Here is a 16282-nt window from a genome sequence, read left to right as displayed (position 1 = left end):
GATCTGGGCCTTGGACTTGAGGGTGATGAAAACGAGGTGCATTCTGGTCATGGCTAGAGCATTGCAGCAGCCGAGGCCTGAGAGAGGAAGGGCTTGGAAACATAAGGAAACCAAGGATGAGGCTGGAGACTAGACTGTGACTGTAGTGTTCATTCTACGACGCAGGCCTGAGTGCAGGCAGCCACTTACTGAACACTGTGGGGGCCGCCTGGGGGTTCGTCCACAGCAGCTCCTGCATCGTGCAGGATGTTTCCCCAGCTGCCCCCACAGAGTGAGGAGCCGAGTCCCCACCCGGGTGCACAGCTCACCCGTGGAGCATACGAGCTGGTTCCAGCCACATCTGATTGTTTCTGCCTCCTTCATCAGGGAGACAAAGGTGCCATTGGGATGCCTGGACGTGTGGTGAGTTGGCCTTTGTACCTGCTCGGGTGGCCATTGCTTGCTTCTCCATGCTGGCTTGTCCTCCAGACCTTGGAAAAATGCCGCCCACCCCAGCCGCAAGGAAGGAATAGCTTCAGGGAGGGACAGGGCAAGAGGAGGGAAGAAATTTTACTCCTGTCTTCATATTTCACGATAAGGCTTCGTAGTAGTTCCTTCACCCTTACCCACAGTTTCACTGTGTTTAACTGTGGTCCAGAAATATTACTGTAAATCAGATATGCTGAAAAAGAGGCCACATTCTCAAAATTTCTTTAAAATATATCCTTAGAATTATTCTGTTGTATTACTACAGTTGGTAATCTCTTACTGGGCCTAACTTACACTTTATCATAGGTATGCGTGTACAGAAGAAAACAGTAAATATAGGGTTGAGTACAATCAATCTGCGGTTTCCCGCATCCCCTAGGGGTCTTGGAATAAGTTCCCTGCGAACGAATGAAGAGTGCTGTGCTCTGCAGAGAGCGGTCATGGACAGCGCAAGGGAATTGCACAAACAAAGCTCTTCACCTCCTGGGTGATGATGGGGTGAAGTCTTAGCCTCCTCGTCCAGAGGACTTCATCCACCACCCCAAAGCAGGCAGCTTGCCGCCCCTCCTTTAACCATCCCCCAGTGGAGCCAGCATTTCCAGAGCGTCTTCTGGAGTAGGAGAGTCGCTCAGAGATGGTAAAGAGCTTGGCTTCAGACGGTGCCTCCAGAGGCCCAGAGTGAAAACATTTAATGATTCCTGATGAAAAGTGAAGATGGGGAACAGAAGATGAGGATGGCTGTTAGGGAGCGCTCGTCCCAGAAATGGAAAGGCTGGCACAGGCCCTGGTCCTGGCACCAGGGTTTTTCCTAGCAGTCTCAGAATGATGGTCTCCAGATGACATGAAGGGTGATGGCCTGGTGTGATAACAGCCAGGCACCATTTCACACCAGGCTGCCTGGTCGAGGACATGGCTAGGGCTGCCTCCCCCTCTGATTCGTAACCCCCCACCAGCATCAGCCTCAGCCTCCAGGCCCCGCCACCCCTCCCCCGTGTCATTCCTGGCTGGATTGGCCTTGGCATGGCTGTGGCATCTGTGTGACTTCGCACGCCTGGGCTGAGCATGGAGGCCAGGCATCCAAACCGTAACTAACCTTTCCAAGTGCTAATGCTGTTAGCGTTATGCTAAGGGCCTCATGCAAAGCACCTTGTTGAACTGCATGGGGGAAACATAATTTACACCCCCATTTTTCAAATGAAGGAACAGAGGCTCAGTAGTTAAAAGTCTTACTCAAGGTCACATGGCCCGGAGGTGGCTGAGCAGGGACTTTAGCCTAAACAGCCAAGCTCCATGTGGGTGCTCTTGGCCCTGGCAATGCACCCACAGTATCACAGCTCTCAGGGGGTCTGATCCTCAGACTGAAACCCCCAAACTGGAACATTCCAGAGTTAGGGACAAGTACCCCTTGTCACAAAACTTTGAGTGCCCCAGGGCCCACCCTAGGCTTGTCTGTCAAAGCATGGGGGCCCGGGAGGAGACCCTGTTTTATGACTGTGGGTGCTGAATCTCAGTTTGCCCAAGATGTGAGTGGAGTTGGGTTTTGTACCCGAGCTGTCTGCCGTCCCTACTTTCAATAGAATAAGCTTCCTTGTAGAGCTCCCACATACACACACCCAGAGTAAGGGCGACCTTCAGGGAAGGATGCAAAATGCAAAGTGCCCCCCTCCTTCCTGCCTTCCTCCTTGGGCCCTGTGGACTTCTTCCTCCAGGAAGTGCCCACCCATTATCTTGTGACCCCCAGCAGAGGGGAGACCACAGGAAGTTTCTCCACTTTGCAGGTCAAGGCTTCTTTCAAGTTGCTTGGGGGCTTCAAGCTGCTGGTGCTACTTTAAAATGTGACAATAGCCCATTTGGCTGCCCACTAGGGGTCCTGGCAATGGGCTCTGATAAGGACTGGAAGCCTATGGGTGTGGAATTCATGGGTCATTTTCATGGTTCACCAAAGGTGGCACGACTGGCTTGGGAGGAGGGTGGAGGGGGCTGTCCATCATGCGCTGGTCCCTGTGGTTTCATCCTTACATGGGTTCCTCTGCATCCTGACCCACCCCCCACCCTTGCAGATGTGTGCGTCCTCTTCTGTTTGCCCATGTCCCTCTGTCCCTCCCTCCCTCTGACCTGGCCACCTCCAACAGCTCCAGGCTTGCTGAGCTTGCCAAAGCTTTGTACTTGTACCCAACCTAGCCTTCAAGGCTCCTGGGCTCCACTGTCACAGCGCAGTCCTTGGGGACCTCTCCCCCCCCCACCTTCCCCTGACTCTCCAGCTGGGCCATGGCTTCTCAGGCAGGGTTTCTAGCCTTGTTTTCTTTCAGTGTCTTTCTCTGTGCTGGTGTCTGTCTGTCTCTCACACATGCATGAGCAAGCATGCAAACACACACACACACACACACACACACACACACACACACACACACACACACAGCCTCGCCTCCAAGCCTGTCCCTTCACACTGATCTGGAACAGCTGGCTGGGGCAGACCAGGGTGAGACAAGAGCTTCCACAAGTGGTACGGCTTGGACATGGGACCTGCCATGTGTCCGCACCTGTGTTTCATTGTGCTTCTTGTTTCGTGGTCGTTTCTTCTGTTTGGTTGCTGTGCCTGTGCCAACAACATGGATTCCTGTATCGGTGCCTCTCTCTCATCTCCCTCCTTTTCTCTCCCCACCTCCCTCTCTTCCCTGTGCCCTGTGGTACCTGTGGCTGCACCAGGGAGTGAAGGGTCCACCTGGCGAGAAGGTGAGTCCTCACATCCCTGCCCTTTTCATCCAGCCTCTCTTTGGCAGGTAGGCTGGGTTGGGGGACAAGTCCTTTGAGAGCACCCATCCCTGCCACCCAGGAGTGCTTGTGGCTGTTCTGCCCTCAAAGCCTCTGGTGGCCCAGACTAACAGCTTCCACACCATGGAGCAAGATGTTGGGATTCCCTGCTGTGGGCCCAGCTGTCCTGGCTAAGTGGGTCTCTCCTGCCCTGCATGGACCCCATGTTCCAATGACTGGCCTGAAGAGCCCAGGAAGCCACCCTGAATTTCAGAGCACAACACATCTAATCCACTCATTTGACAGAAGAAGAAACTGAGGCCCAGAGGACCAGGGCTTGCCCTGGGTCCCACAGTCATAGTGATGAGCAGGAGCTGACAGCAGATCTCTGTGCCCTGCTCAGTACTTCCTTGCCCACATGCGGCAATACGTCTGCAAAAGTGTCTCCTGTCTCCAAGATAACCACAGTGACATCAGTAATAACCACCTACCAAGCATGAATTGTGTCAGGCTCAGTTTTAAGTATTTTCATCTCAGTATTGTTACCTCAGTTGACACTGACACATCCCTTCCAGGGAAGCATTAATATTGCCATGTATGTGACACAGAGAAGGCTGTCATGTACCCAAGGTCACATAGCTAGAACGTGTCAAGCTAGAGCAGAGCCCGATCTGGTGACCCCAAAGCTGAGGCCCCTGACCATGATGCTGTGCTATCTTCCAAATGAAAGATTCTCGCAGGTCCCATCTGGTAGGGGATGACACAGCCCAGGAGAAAGATACATGGCCTTTCCATGGTGGATGACAGGCAGTTTGGTTCTTCTGCAGGAGCCAGTGGCCTCTCTCACCCCCATCAGTCCATATACCGTTTCATCACACACACACACACACACACACACACACACACACACACGAGTTATCTCTCCAGCTAGCTCAGCCACTTGGAGCTCCTAGCCCAGCAGCACCAACCACCTCTCAGACTACCCTGTGGCCAGCCTTGTGACTCCTCCATAGTACGCACAAACCAGGACCAGGAAATTCACCACAGCTGGGCCTTTCAGCCTCAGGCCATAGGACACACGTGGCCTTTGCTGTTTTTGTCCCTACCCACTGTTTCCCTGTCCCCAAGCTCAGGGCAGATACCCTTCACCAGTTGCAGGGCGTGCAGCCAGATGGGCGTTTAAGGGTGGGAATGGGAAGAGGACCACTGCTAGCCCCCACCTTGTGCCCTCTCTTGCCCATCACTGGAGTGGCTCCTGCTCCTTTTCCTAGCCAGCTCCACCAGCTTTTTCCTGTTCACCCTGTGGCTCATGCTGTCACTCGCATCTGTTCTCTTTCTGTGCCTGCTGCTCCCTGCTGCCCTTCACAGCCCTTCCTGGACGTTCCACTCACCCTGTTGCCCCTATTCCCTCACTGTCCTCCGTATCTCTAGCCTCCCTCTAGCCCACGGGGTGGGCGCCCCATCCCTGTCCCCCACCTGTCAGCACCTGCCTGTTGTCTCCTGTCCCCATGCCCTCTCCTCCCTCCTCTCTCCCCACAGGGCACCCCTGGAGATGCCGGGATGTCCATCGTTGGTCCCCGAGGACCCCCTGTAAGTTGTTGCTCTTTTTCAGGGATGGGGGAGTTCATGAAGAAGGCTTTGGGGGACCAGAGGAGGGCGAGTCCTAGCTGTGGCTCTAGGTGTGGCAGCCACGTGTGGTGTAGCCAGCCGTAAAGACAGTGATCCAAAAACCACAGAACAAGGGAGGCTCCAGCCAGCCTGCAGCCATGGCACTCCAGCAGCTGGGAGGACCCTCTGTGAATAGCTGGGAGTTTGTGCTTGCTCCCTGGGTGGGTGCTCAGTCCTCTGGGATACAAGGTTTGCTCCTGGAAACTGGAAAGCAGATGCCAAGGATCCAGGTTTTTAGCTAGCCGTCCGTCCACTGCTGGGCTTGGCGAAGAGGACACAAGTCACCCTCAAGGCTCCTTTCTGTGTCCTCTGTATTCACTGGCTCCCTTCCCAGCTTGGAAAAGCCAGGAGGCTTTCCCTCTGATGTGCCACCCTGGGGACCAGAGGGGATGTGGGTGACAGAGCCAGCAAGATAACACAGCTCTGGGGAGGAAGGCAGAGGGTTTTCCACAGGGTGCCCACCCACAGGGCTTCAGTAAAATCACATGTTGGAGAGGAAGGAGACCCCAGCCACAGTCTAGCACATTCCTCTCAGAAAAGGAAACTGCAGCCCAGATAGGGAAAGGGGCTTGGAACCCCAGGAGGTAGGGACTATATTCAACTGCACTTTACAGAGGAGAAGGCTGAGGAACAGAGAGGTCTAGTGACTTGCCCAAAGTCACAGCAGGACCTTGCCCCCACTAGGAGTGATCACTCAGCCCAGGTTGAGTGGCTCTGAACCCTCTGCCATGACGGCCCGGCCAAGCTGCAGTGTGACTGGCACACTTGCTCTTCTGTGCCCATGGCTGTTTCCCTGATGGGCTTTGCCTCCTTGGATACTGGGAGATGCCTGAGCCCAGATGTTACTGAAGAAAGGGCTGATAGGAAGGTCACAGAGAAGAAGAGAGTCTCCAGGTTCCGACATGGAGGATGGAGCCTTGGGTGGGCCTGTCAAGGGGAAAAGGAACACGGAACACAAGCCACCCTTCAGCCACCATGGCCACCTGCTGCCCGGTCTGACCACTGACATCCTTCTGTGTGGCTCATATTGGTCTTCTACACCCTACCAGCAAGTACTGTCTGTGACCTAAAAATCATTGCAAGGCCTCCCTGTTTGTACAGAATCTTTCCCTTCAGAAGGCAGTTGTCCCTGTGGGTGCCTATATTGGTGCTAGAAAAGCTTTCATGGCCCCAGGAGTCCTGACCAAGCCCAAGGTCCTTTGATGTTGGCTTGTGTGAGTGACCTCACCCAGATGACTTGGTCACCCCAGCCAAGTCCTCACCAGACAGCCCTGGCCACGCCCTCAGCTCCTGCTGCTGCTCTGGGCTGTGAGAACAAGGGACAGGGAAGACAGAGTCTGCTTGTCATTAGGAGGAGAGGTCAAGTGGGCAAGCCCTAGGGGGGCCAGGGCTGGTGGGGACATGTGGCTTTCCACTTGGCCAAGAAGAGCCCTGAATAAGTGCTACTAATCAAAACCAGCCTTGCCATCCTCCAGGGCCACCTGCCTATTCTTGTGGAGCTTGATAAATGGTCCAAACAAAGGGGACCAGTCAGGCACCTCAAAGAAAGACAGTTCACATTCCAGGGTGGGTTTGTTGACTTTTGAGGGAATTCCAGCAAACAGAAGGGGAGGCTGTACCCCAAAATCCTTTCTGGCCCAGCATGGATGGGGTGCCTATTCAAAGGAGATTGCTTCCTCCCTGAGGTCCCAGCTGCTCCTCAGGCCTAGAGGAGAAATCCAACTTCCAGCTGTCACCCACAAGGAGCCACCCTATGCCAAGTAGCTACACCTGCTGTACTCCTAATAGGAACCTAGCGTGTTAGGTGCTAAGCAGACAATGGGAGCCTGACCCAAGGCCCAAGATCACATCAGGGATCACAGTACATGCCAAGCTGGGATGGTCAGGGAGCTGGGGCAGGTGAAGGCTTTGGACTCGGGCTGAGGCCAGGCAGAAACAGTTTGAGAGGAAGAAACAGCTAAACTATGCTTATGGACTTGCAGTAGTGGCCCAGCTAACAAAGCCTAGAGAGGCGTGCAGAGCCCCTGAACCCAGAAAGGGCCCCTGGAAACTGGCGATGAATGGAGAAGCCTTTCCTCTCCAAGGGGGCCTGGACAGGATGGCGAGAGGTGGAGCTGGAGAGGTGAGCATGGGCCAGATCACAAAGGACCCAACACTGTGCTCAGAAGCCGGAATCCCAAGGTACTGGGGAGTCCTCGGGTTGTGTTAGTTGATGAGGATCAGGATCTACAGGTGGCCGGCTCCTCCTTGGAGCTGGAGTGTGTCTAGAGGAACTGTGGATGAGGACCCATGGGAAGGCAACCAGGATCACCAAGGCCTGGGAGAAAGGGTGAACTAGAGAGACAGCCAGAGACAGGTGGAGTCAGTGGGCTTATTGGTGATGAAAGCAAGGCCTGAAGGAGAAGCAGGAGCTCAGGATTGACTCCCGGGCATGGTGGTGCCAGTCCCTAGAAGTGGAGCTTGCTGGGGAGAGGGTTTCCTTACAGCAAATGGATATGAGGTGCCTCGGGATGTGTAAGGGGAGCTTTGTATTTGCTGCCAGGGGCTCAGAGCGCGTGTGGTGCTGGCTCACAGCAGTGTTCTGTGTGAACTTCCTCTCCACTGCGAAAGGCAGCCTCACAGAGCGTAGCCTAAAATGGGCCACAAGGGCAAATGGAGCTCTGCTGTCCCACCCCGCCCCACCCAGCCTGGACTGCACATTTCCCAGCATTCACAAGTTGTGCTGTTCAGTGTGGACAATGAGGCAGGTCCCAGGCACAGGCATAACTGGGCCTCGTTGGGAGCATCAAAGAGGAGAGTAAGGAGTCCTCCAGTAGGCCCTTTCCAGCCAGAACTATGTTCCTTTATCCCACACAAGATGCAGACAGGAGAAGCAGGGGTGCAGTAACACAGGCTTCCACTTTCAGAAATGTGGCCCTCTTGGTCTGCCTTCCCATCCTGGCCTTGATGAAGGAAGAAAGTTTCAACTAACAGTGTAAAGCTTATTCCCTTGTTTTTGTGAGAAGGGCATAATGCTGATCTATAAATCAATCTGTTATCCATAACTGTAGTGTGCTCCTAATTCCAGTGAATTTTTTTATGGGACTGGGAGTCCAGTAAAATATTGAATTTTATTCAGAAAAAAATAAGCCTGTGAAAATGTCAGGAAAACTGTGAAAATAGAAAGGGATGAGGAAAGAGGGGGCTAGTATTACAAAATATATTATAAGTGCCCAGCAATCAAAACAAGCAAATGGATAGAACAGCAGGGTGAGGCCAGAAATAAAGCCAAATGCTTGTGGGAATTGGATACTCAGTGACAACTTCATTCCAGAGTAGGAAGAGAAAGAGCGTTCAGATGTTGGAGCGATTGACAGGCCATTTAGAAAAAGGTAAACTGAAGGAACGCTGTTTGTTTCTTTTTTAAAAATAGCTAGATCTCTACCCCATTTGTTATATTAAGACAAATTCCTAATGAATAAAGCACTTGGATATAAAATATGATACCATAAAATATAAACAGGAAATACGAGCAAATGTTTTATAATTCTGAGTCGGGAAAGGGCCTTCTGAAACATGACATAAAAATTCCCCCAAAGCCATAGGAAAACATTAATAAGTTTGTCTACATAAATGTAAGACTTCCGTGTGATGGAAAATATAATATAACCACAGTCAAAGGCAATAGCCAAGTCAGAAAATATTCCCGACACATATGACAACCAAAGAGCTGTTGTTCTTGAAAAAGAACTTTACTTGAATCAGTAGGAAAAAGATAAACAACAGAGTAGAAACTGTTCATAAGAGCCAGGTGTGGTAGAATGTACCTGTAGTCCCAGTGCTTAGGAGGCGAGATGGGAAGTTTGCTTGGGCCCAGAAGTTCAAGGTCAGCCTAAGCAAAATAATGAGACCCCTCCTCAGATTGCATAGACGATAGATCGATCGATAGATAGATGATAGATAGATAGAGCCCAGGCAAGCCTAGGGCTAGCCAATAAATATTGGAAGACATCTCAACTCAGCATATAACTGAGGAGATATGAATTAAAATCCAGTTCCAAATCTCCCCAAGTGCTTTCCCCATGTTCTACCTCTCCAGGAAGTAGAGTCTCAGTTTCCATTTGGTCAATGACAACATTCTTCCCGAGATCCCTGAAAAAGCCCTGGTTAGCCCCAGACTTGGCCCTGGGTGGGAGAGTTGCATCCCGCTACCACAGCAGGCTATGTAATTAGCAAACCGTGTGATTACCCCTACCACGTAAACACTAGCCAGAGCAGGCCTTGAAGATGTTTCTTGGAATCCTCTCCTTCTGACCTTCCCTTCAGGCCTCTGCCTGTTCAGAGTAGTTTACACAAAGCTTGTCCTAGTAGGTTTTGGAGATTGCATTGTGTGGTTTCCAGGGGTTTCACCGTAGAGCTATTCTTAGCATCACTTGTTCTTGAGAGGAGAGAAGCTGGGCCCTTCTGACATATGAGTGGTGTCTCCTCCCTCTTGCCTTTTGGACGCCTGCCCCAAGCCCATCCTGAGCCTGTGGCAGCCTTCAGCCAGCTCCCTACTGGACCAGCACTCTCACCCTGACGTGGCAGCTTCCCCATCCCACCCAGGCCAAGGAGCCTAAGTTCCCTGAAAAGAGGTCTTGGGGTGCTCGTGTCCACAGCTTTGAGGAGGAGCCAGGCAGCCTGGAGATGTTTCAGAGTCACAGCAGAGGGATCCTCATGCAATCTAGTTCTGGAACTATTGCTTGGCTTGGATAAGCCTCCAAGACACATTGAGCCCAAAACCAACCTCACTTTATTCTGACGCCTCTGTTCAGCTCAGTTCAATAACAGCCCACGATGGTAGCCGCCATTTCAACAGACCTGACAAACCTTGAGCTTATGAGGTTATTATCCCCATTTTACAGATGAGGAAACTGAGGCTCAGGGAGGTCAGATAACTTGCTCAAAGTCACACTGCTGTTCTTGTCAGAGGTAGGATTAGAACTCAGTCTGCCAGATGAAAAAACCCATCCCTAGGAAAGGACTGTGGCTATCTCAGTGACCCCAAACATAGCTGGCCATGTGTGTGCGGGGAAAGGCAGGTGAATATGTGCCTGGGCCTGGAGCAGGAGGGAGGAGGAGGCGGAGGCAGGAAGGGCAGCTAACATGATTCCCTGGGATGAGATGGGGACAACCGGCAGTAACAGGTGAGCAGAGAGGAACCTCGCTGGTTCTATAGGAAGGGTGAGGCAAGGCTCACGTTTCTTAGCTCCCCGTTACCTTGACCTTCTGGTCAGCCTCCCCAGTGTCAGGCTGCCTCTCTGGTGCTGAATCTTGTCTGTAAACCACTGGGCCCTGGCCAGTGAACCCGCTTCTAGTCTGTGTCTGCATTGCACTCTGCACCTCCAGGGGAATGGGTATAGGAAAAGCCTGGGGGACCCAGAAACCTCGCAGCTATAGGAGGAGACTGCCGGCCTGGAAGAGAGGGGAACATGAGCAACTTGACCTATTCGGACCTGAAACACGTGTTCTGAAGGTCAAGTTCTGCTCTCTGCTGATTTCCAAACTACCCTTAGAGATGTGGCTGTGAGCAATGCCTGGAAAGAAAGAGGAAGTGGTCCAGGGCTTCTGTGCACCATGGGCCAAGTCCCCACTGGCTGGCTGTCTCTTGGCCTGTTTCCATGCTGGAGCTCAAAACACCCACTGCAGTGAGGGGCCACTTCCTAGAAACTGGCCCAAAGATGCTGGCCTCCTGTCCCTCTCCCCGCTCCCAGTCCCCGAAGATTTCCTGTGATGTTCCCTTTCCGCCTTCTCCCTCCTCCCCACTGCCGGCTCATGTGCTAAGCGCACCCCATGGAGTCACAGGGGAGTGAGGGATGACCAGAGATGAGCTGGGAGAGGGCTAGCTCCACCCCTCCTAGGTCATCCTTATGTTCTCCCATTTTTTTTAGGGTCAGCCGGGCACTCGGGGCTTTCCTGGATTTCCGGTAAGTGGGGAGGGTTGAGGTTAGCCCAGGTGTTTAGATGATGTCCAGTGAGGGCAGCCGTGAGACCACTCTTTCCCTTCCCCTTCCGAACCCTGTCTTGTGTGTGTGTGTGTGTGTGTGTGTGTGTGTGTGTGGTACTTGGGATTGAAGCCAGGACCTTCACACTGAACTATATCCCTAGCCTTTTATACACTTTTTCCCTCTGCAATAGGGTCACTAAGTTGCTCAGGCTGAGCCCAAACTTGTGATCCTCCTGGCTCAGCCTCCTAGAGTGCAGGGAATTGCAGGCACGTGCCACATTCCTGGCTCCTACTGTGGTCATTAAGAATTCACTCTGCAGCCTTTCCCCAGGGGAGTAGCTCAGCTCCTGGCTCCAAGTGCTGGAAGAGACAGGAAAATACACACACAGAAAAGGGGGAGAAAGGAGGAGCCCAGCAGGATACTGGAACGTGCCTCAGGGAAGTGACAGGGCATCAACCTACAGCCAGGCTCTAAGAGAAGGTCCACAGGGGAAGGCAGTGGGGTGGCCATCTGAATATCCTTTCACCTCTGCCCTTGTGGGGGAGCAGCTGCTGAGCAAGCCCAGCCTCCTAGAATCACTCTCCAAGTGGGTCAAGAAGGGAGAAGGAGTAGGTCTTTGACACCGAGGACCGTGCCACCCAGTGGGTTCTGCCCTGCGCCAGGCAGCTGGCTTCTGGCATTCACTGCTTCTCACCAGGACCCATCAGAGAAAGCTCTACTATTCTTGACCCCATGGTGGGGTGGGAAATGAAGGCTTAGATTTACCTGTGGTCACACAGCAAGTAAGCAGCCAAGCAGAAACACAACCCCTGACTGTGTGGCGTCAGATCCCGTGTTTCTCACCCCAGCACCAGGCCCAGGCAGGAGGCCTGTGATGCTGGGTCTTTACATCTGGCCTTTTTGCTTGCAGGGTCCCATTGGGCTGGATGGCAAACCGGTGAGTGGACCCTCGGGCTCAGACTCCTCCCCACACTCCGCCTGGCTCCTAACCCTGGCCCCTTGGTCCAGCCATGAGAGCCGGGGCCCCGGAAGATGCTTTGATAGAAAGTTCCTGGCTAGAGAGGGGTCACAAGAGGGAGGAGGGGCTATTTGACTGAGTCGCTCCTGAGCCAGGGGCTTCCCAGGGAACTGCACAGTGGCCGAGCCAGGTGCTCAGCATCAGCACAAGAGCCGCTCCTAGATCTGCTGATTCTGGCAGCTCCTGGGGTAGGGGAAGGCTGGGAGGCACCAGGAGGGCACAGGAGGTAGAGCTCAGCAGGCTGATCCTACAGAAAGCCCAGCCACTTGTCACACGCTGTCCCCAGCCTGCACTCACCAACGTTCCCCTGTGTCTCCTGCCCTCATCTGGGTCGATGTCCCTTTGGGTGGCAGTTGAAGGGCCACCCTTTCCCCTGTTCTTTCCATGACTGTGAGCCCGTGCTGGGTAAGGTCTCCCTACACCAAGCCCATGTGGAGACCACTTCTCCCATACTGGCTTCTCCCAAGTGCATTTCCAACCTTCAGCATTGGGCCCTGATACCAATGTTCCTGGGGAAAGCAGCCCCCTTCCTGGAAGGGTGAGGTACAAGACAATTGACCCTCAACACCCTCCAGGACCCACAGGCACAGGCATGGGGAGGAGGCAATGCATTGTGAACCCAACCACTGAGCTCTCCCTGGGGCTACCAGTGTCCTCTCAGGTGGGGGACCTGGCCATCTGCCCTACAGGGCCCCACTGCGGGCATGTCCCCTGCCATCCTGGCTACTACCCCCCACATCTCTCTCTGAAGGGCAGGCAGCAGTCATAGGTCCTGGGGAAGACAGGGGGCAAGTGGCCTTGCCTCAGGTGGCTGTGGGTTAAGAACTTGGGGGATAAGCAAGAGATGGGTGACGGGTCAAGAAAGGAAAGCGTTGTGATTGGAGAAGCAGGTGGCAGGTAAGGTGAGGCTTCTGTGTTGCTTACCATGCACCTGACAGTCATCTTCTCCTTCCAGGGCCATCCCGGACCAAAAGGGGAGATGGTAAGACTTCGGCTTTGCTGCTTCCCAAGATGGGTGGGGGATAGAGCCAGTGGTTGCCATCCTGGTCACTCCCCCAGCTGTGCATGCCCGCGACCCTGGGTCCTTGCATCTTGCAGCGGGGAGAGGAAGCTGAGGCTCCCCCACCTGAACCACAGGGAGGAGGGCCAGAGAGAGCACCTGCCGGGCAGTTGCCACAGCCCGTGGGTGGCAGCTCAGTGCCCCCCAACGATACTCTGTGCCTTGGTGAACCCATCAACATCAGCAGACTTGAGGAACACACTGGCTGGCTGTGTGAGCTGAGCTCGATCACCTTTTCCCAGTGCCAGCTGTACCCTGAGCCACCCAGGCCACCTGGGCTGGGACACATGCCTGCCTCCTGCAACACAAGCTGGTACAGGGCTGGCATCTGTGTCAAAGGTAGTGAGAGCAATATGACTGGCTGCACTCTGCCTGGCCAGCAGGGGTCTGGCTTGTGCCCTGCCCCACCTGCCAGTGTGAGGGCTCCTTGCACACTGCCAGGGAACCAGAGGAGGCAGGCACTCCTGTGAATGGAAAAGGAGAGGAAGGGTTGTCCTAAATGCTGGGGCTTCAGCTCCCACCAACCTGCCCAGGACCCTTAGCAGCCCAGCCCCCTCAGTACCTCTATATAGACAGTGCACACAGACCCAGCATCTGTAGCACCAGGGGCTCTGGCCTAAGCACTTCATGTGCATAGTTCTGTGTTGCTTAATGACAGAGATGCATGCTGAGAAATGCAACCTGAGTGATTTTGTCACCGTGTGGACATCACAGGGCATACTTATGTCACTGGGCCATATAATTGATGGGACCACAGTCATATATGTGGCCCATCTGTGACCAAGTCATCACCAGCTTGCCCCGTGACTATTCCGTCTCATTCAGTCCTCAGTGGGATCCTGCACTTCACATCCTATTAGGACCCCCCCTCACAGAGTTAAGTAACTTGCCTGAAGTCACACAGGTGGGAAGTACCCCAAACAGGGTCCAAACCCAGTTCTTAATTCCTTGCCCTTGTTGCCTTCTTCCTCCCTTTTTGTTTCCCTCCCTCCCTGTGTGCCTGCCTCCTCCCTTCCTGTACCATATTTTTATTGAATATCTAACGTGTTCTGGGCACTGCATCAGGTCCCAGAGATGTGAACAAGAACAGAGAGACACCCTCCTTGCCATCCTGGAGTTTGCAGTCTAGCGGGGGATTCAAACATTTAAATAACTCATCACACAATGAACCAACCACCCTGCAATGGGTGCCATTAAAAGGCAGTGCCCAGGATCCTGGGACACCTCAGGATTTGAAGCTAATTGAAATAGATCCATGTGGGACAAACAAAATACCCACAAAGATCAGGACTGTCCCGTGGGCTATGATTTGGGGTGTGCGGACTTAACTCTCCATATCTCTACAGTGCTGAACCCTAGTGGGATGTTTCTCAGTCCCCTAACCACCGCCCCCATCACTCTCCTCTCCTGTCCTGACTGAGGGTGACCTGGTCACCTGGGGTCTGGCCTCTGGCTCCTGCTGGATGGATCCTGTGCCACTGAATTTGACACCAAGGACCAGGCCACCCCGGTGGCCTGGGAATGCCGCACAGATATGCCTTCAAGGCCCCTTCTCTGGGTCACTGGGTCCCTGGGAGTTTCTGAAGCAGCAAGGCAGCAAGGCAGGGTCAGGAGAGGCTGTCCCCATCTCAGCAGCCTGAGGCCAACCACCCAATGGCCCCCAACTCAGAGCCCAGAAATTGGTGTGTCAAGGGAGTCCTCATGGGCAAAGAGGGACCTCAGGGGCCATCCTTATGGTTTCCTTCTTATGAACTCTAGAACCCCTGCCTGCCTCCCAAGAGCCAGCAGGCTGCCAGGTCCTCTTCAGAGAACAAGCATTTACCCTGACCCTGAGTGTTCCTCCAAGGAACTCAGAGCATGGCTCAGGACACAGACCTCCAGCTTCCTCTCCGCACCATGGGCTTCTCCAAAACTCCCCAAGTCCACTGCAATGGACTGTCTCCTCCCACTGTGTCCCCTGAAGCCTCTGGCTCTGTGGCTTTCCCTGCGGCAGAAGCAGGATGTGCCAGTGTCTCCTGGAGCTTGGGGTGAGGAGGTAGAGTATTCCCGGCCACCTGACTGCTAGTGCAGCTTCCTGCCTGGTGAGCAGGGTATGACAGCGGCTGGAGGAATGAAGGATGGCATCTGAGGGGGCAGGGCACACCTGGCCGTGCCTGTTGGTGGCAAAGGGGCAGCGGCTGGTGTATGGCCACACCATTTTGCACATGCCAGACACAGAAGGCCCTGGCAGACAGATCCCAGCCTGTAGGACTCGGGACATTCTGAGAAGCCTTGGAAGCCCAGCATCTGTCCAAGCCCCCCTCTGGCACCTGATCTGCCATCTTCTGTCTGCTCACTGACTTATGTGTGTTTCCTCCCCCAGGGCCTGATGGGTCCCCGAGGACAGCCGGTTGGTACCTCTTCTTTATTATTCTCTAGCAGAGAGGTTTGTGGCCACTGCGCTGTGGGCTGCAATCCCTAACTCTCATTTCTGTCTCTTTGTAGGGATCTCAAGGACAAAAAGGAGAAAAGGTAGGTGTAATAGGGGACTTCCTAAAATCTCCAACTTGGATACAAACTCCCAACAGGCAGAACTGGGGTAGAGTGGTTGTTCTGAAGTTTGAGGTTTACTGAGAGAGAACCAGAAAAGGTTCCAAGGGCTCCCCGGAATGTAAGACAGACAACGTGGAGCTGCCCCAGGTGACATCTTTTCTTAGGGGACGGTCTTCCCAGAGCATGGGCCTTTCCACCTTCCTCCTCGGCACCTCCTGCCTGCCACCTCTCCAGGGTTGCTGGCCCAGGAGCCTTTAGGATTTTGAGGTGTCATTGTATAAACCCCAGGCCTACCCCCTTTCGGGCCTCTTACTTTCTCTGTTAAATTTCTCTCTGGGACTCTCCCAGGACTCCTGTCCAGGGCCAACAGGTGTCCCTATCCAGACCTGGGTTAGAATTCCTTCCTGACCCTCCCTCGCTCCATGGGGCCACTACCAGGCCCACCCCAGCCTACTCTCCAGGGGCCCAGAAGGGACCTCATTCTCCCACCTCATCTCCTGCCCTCAAGTCGGAGGTCTCAGACCCACCAGGGCAGCAGACAGGCTGTATCTGATGAGTCTCAGGAGTGCTCCTGAGAGACAGATCCCCCAGCAAGCATCTGACACCCACTTTCCTTTCTTCCCCTCCCCAGGGCCAGTGTGGCGAGTACCCACACCGGGTAAGTGAGCTCCCGGCCAAACTCCCAGGCACAGCCCTGCTCAACCTCATCCCCGGGTCTCTGCAGGACAGGTGGCAGGGTGCCTGGTGGGTACAATGAGCGTGTGTGTGTGTGTGTGTGTGTGTGTGTGTGTGTGTGTGTGTGGTGTGGGGAGCCAGCTC

At 54.0% G+C, this 16282-nt stretch overlaps 1 protein-coding gene across 1 annotated transcript in view; it reads left to right on the top strand.

The window, feature by feature from the left end:
* Nucleotides 1-16282, top strand: part of Col13a1 (collagen type XIII alpha 1 chain) — a 137162-nt gene that overhangs the window by 64091 nt on the left and 56789 nt on the right. Inside the window, exons 5-12 of the mRNA XM_033766335.1 lie at nucleotides 367-402; nucleotides 4759-4809; nucleotides 10797-10832; nucleotides 11764-11790; nucleotides 12827-12853; nucleotides 15294-15320; nucleotides 15416-15442; nucleotides 16095-16121. Coding sequence (XP_033622226.1) covers nucleotides 367-402; nucleotides 4759-4809; nucleotides 10797-10832; nucleotides 11764-11790; nucleotides 12827-12853; nucleotides 15294-15320; nucleotides 15416-15442; nucleotides 16095-16121 — 258 coding nt within the window. The remainder of the gene's footprint in view (nucleotides 1-366; nucleotides 403-4758; nucleotides 4810-10796; nucleotides 10833-11763; nucleotides 11791-12826; nucleotides 12854-15293; nucleotides 15321-15415; nucleotides 15443-16094; nucleotides 16122-16282) is intronic.

Source organism: Fukomys damarensis, unplaced genomic scaffold, assembly GCF_012274545.1.
Source record: "Fukomys damarensis isolate Sample0158 unplaced genomic scaffold, DMR_v1.0_HiC HiC_scaffold_20, whole genome shotgun sequence".
NCBI lineage: Eukaryota > Metazoa > Chordata > Mammalia > Rodentia > Bathyergidae > Fukomys > Fukomys damarensis.
This window is presented reverse-complemented; position numbering and strand designations above follow the sequence as displayed.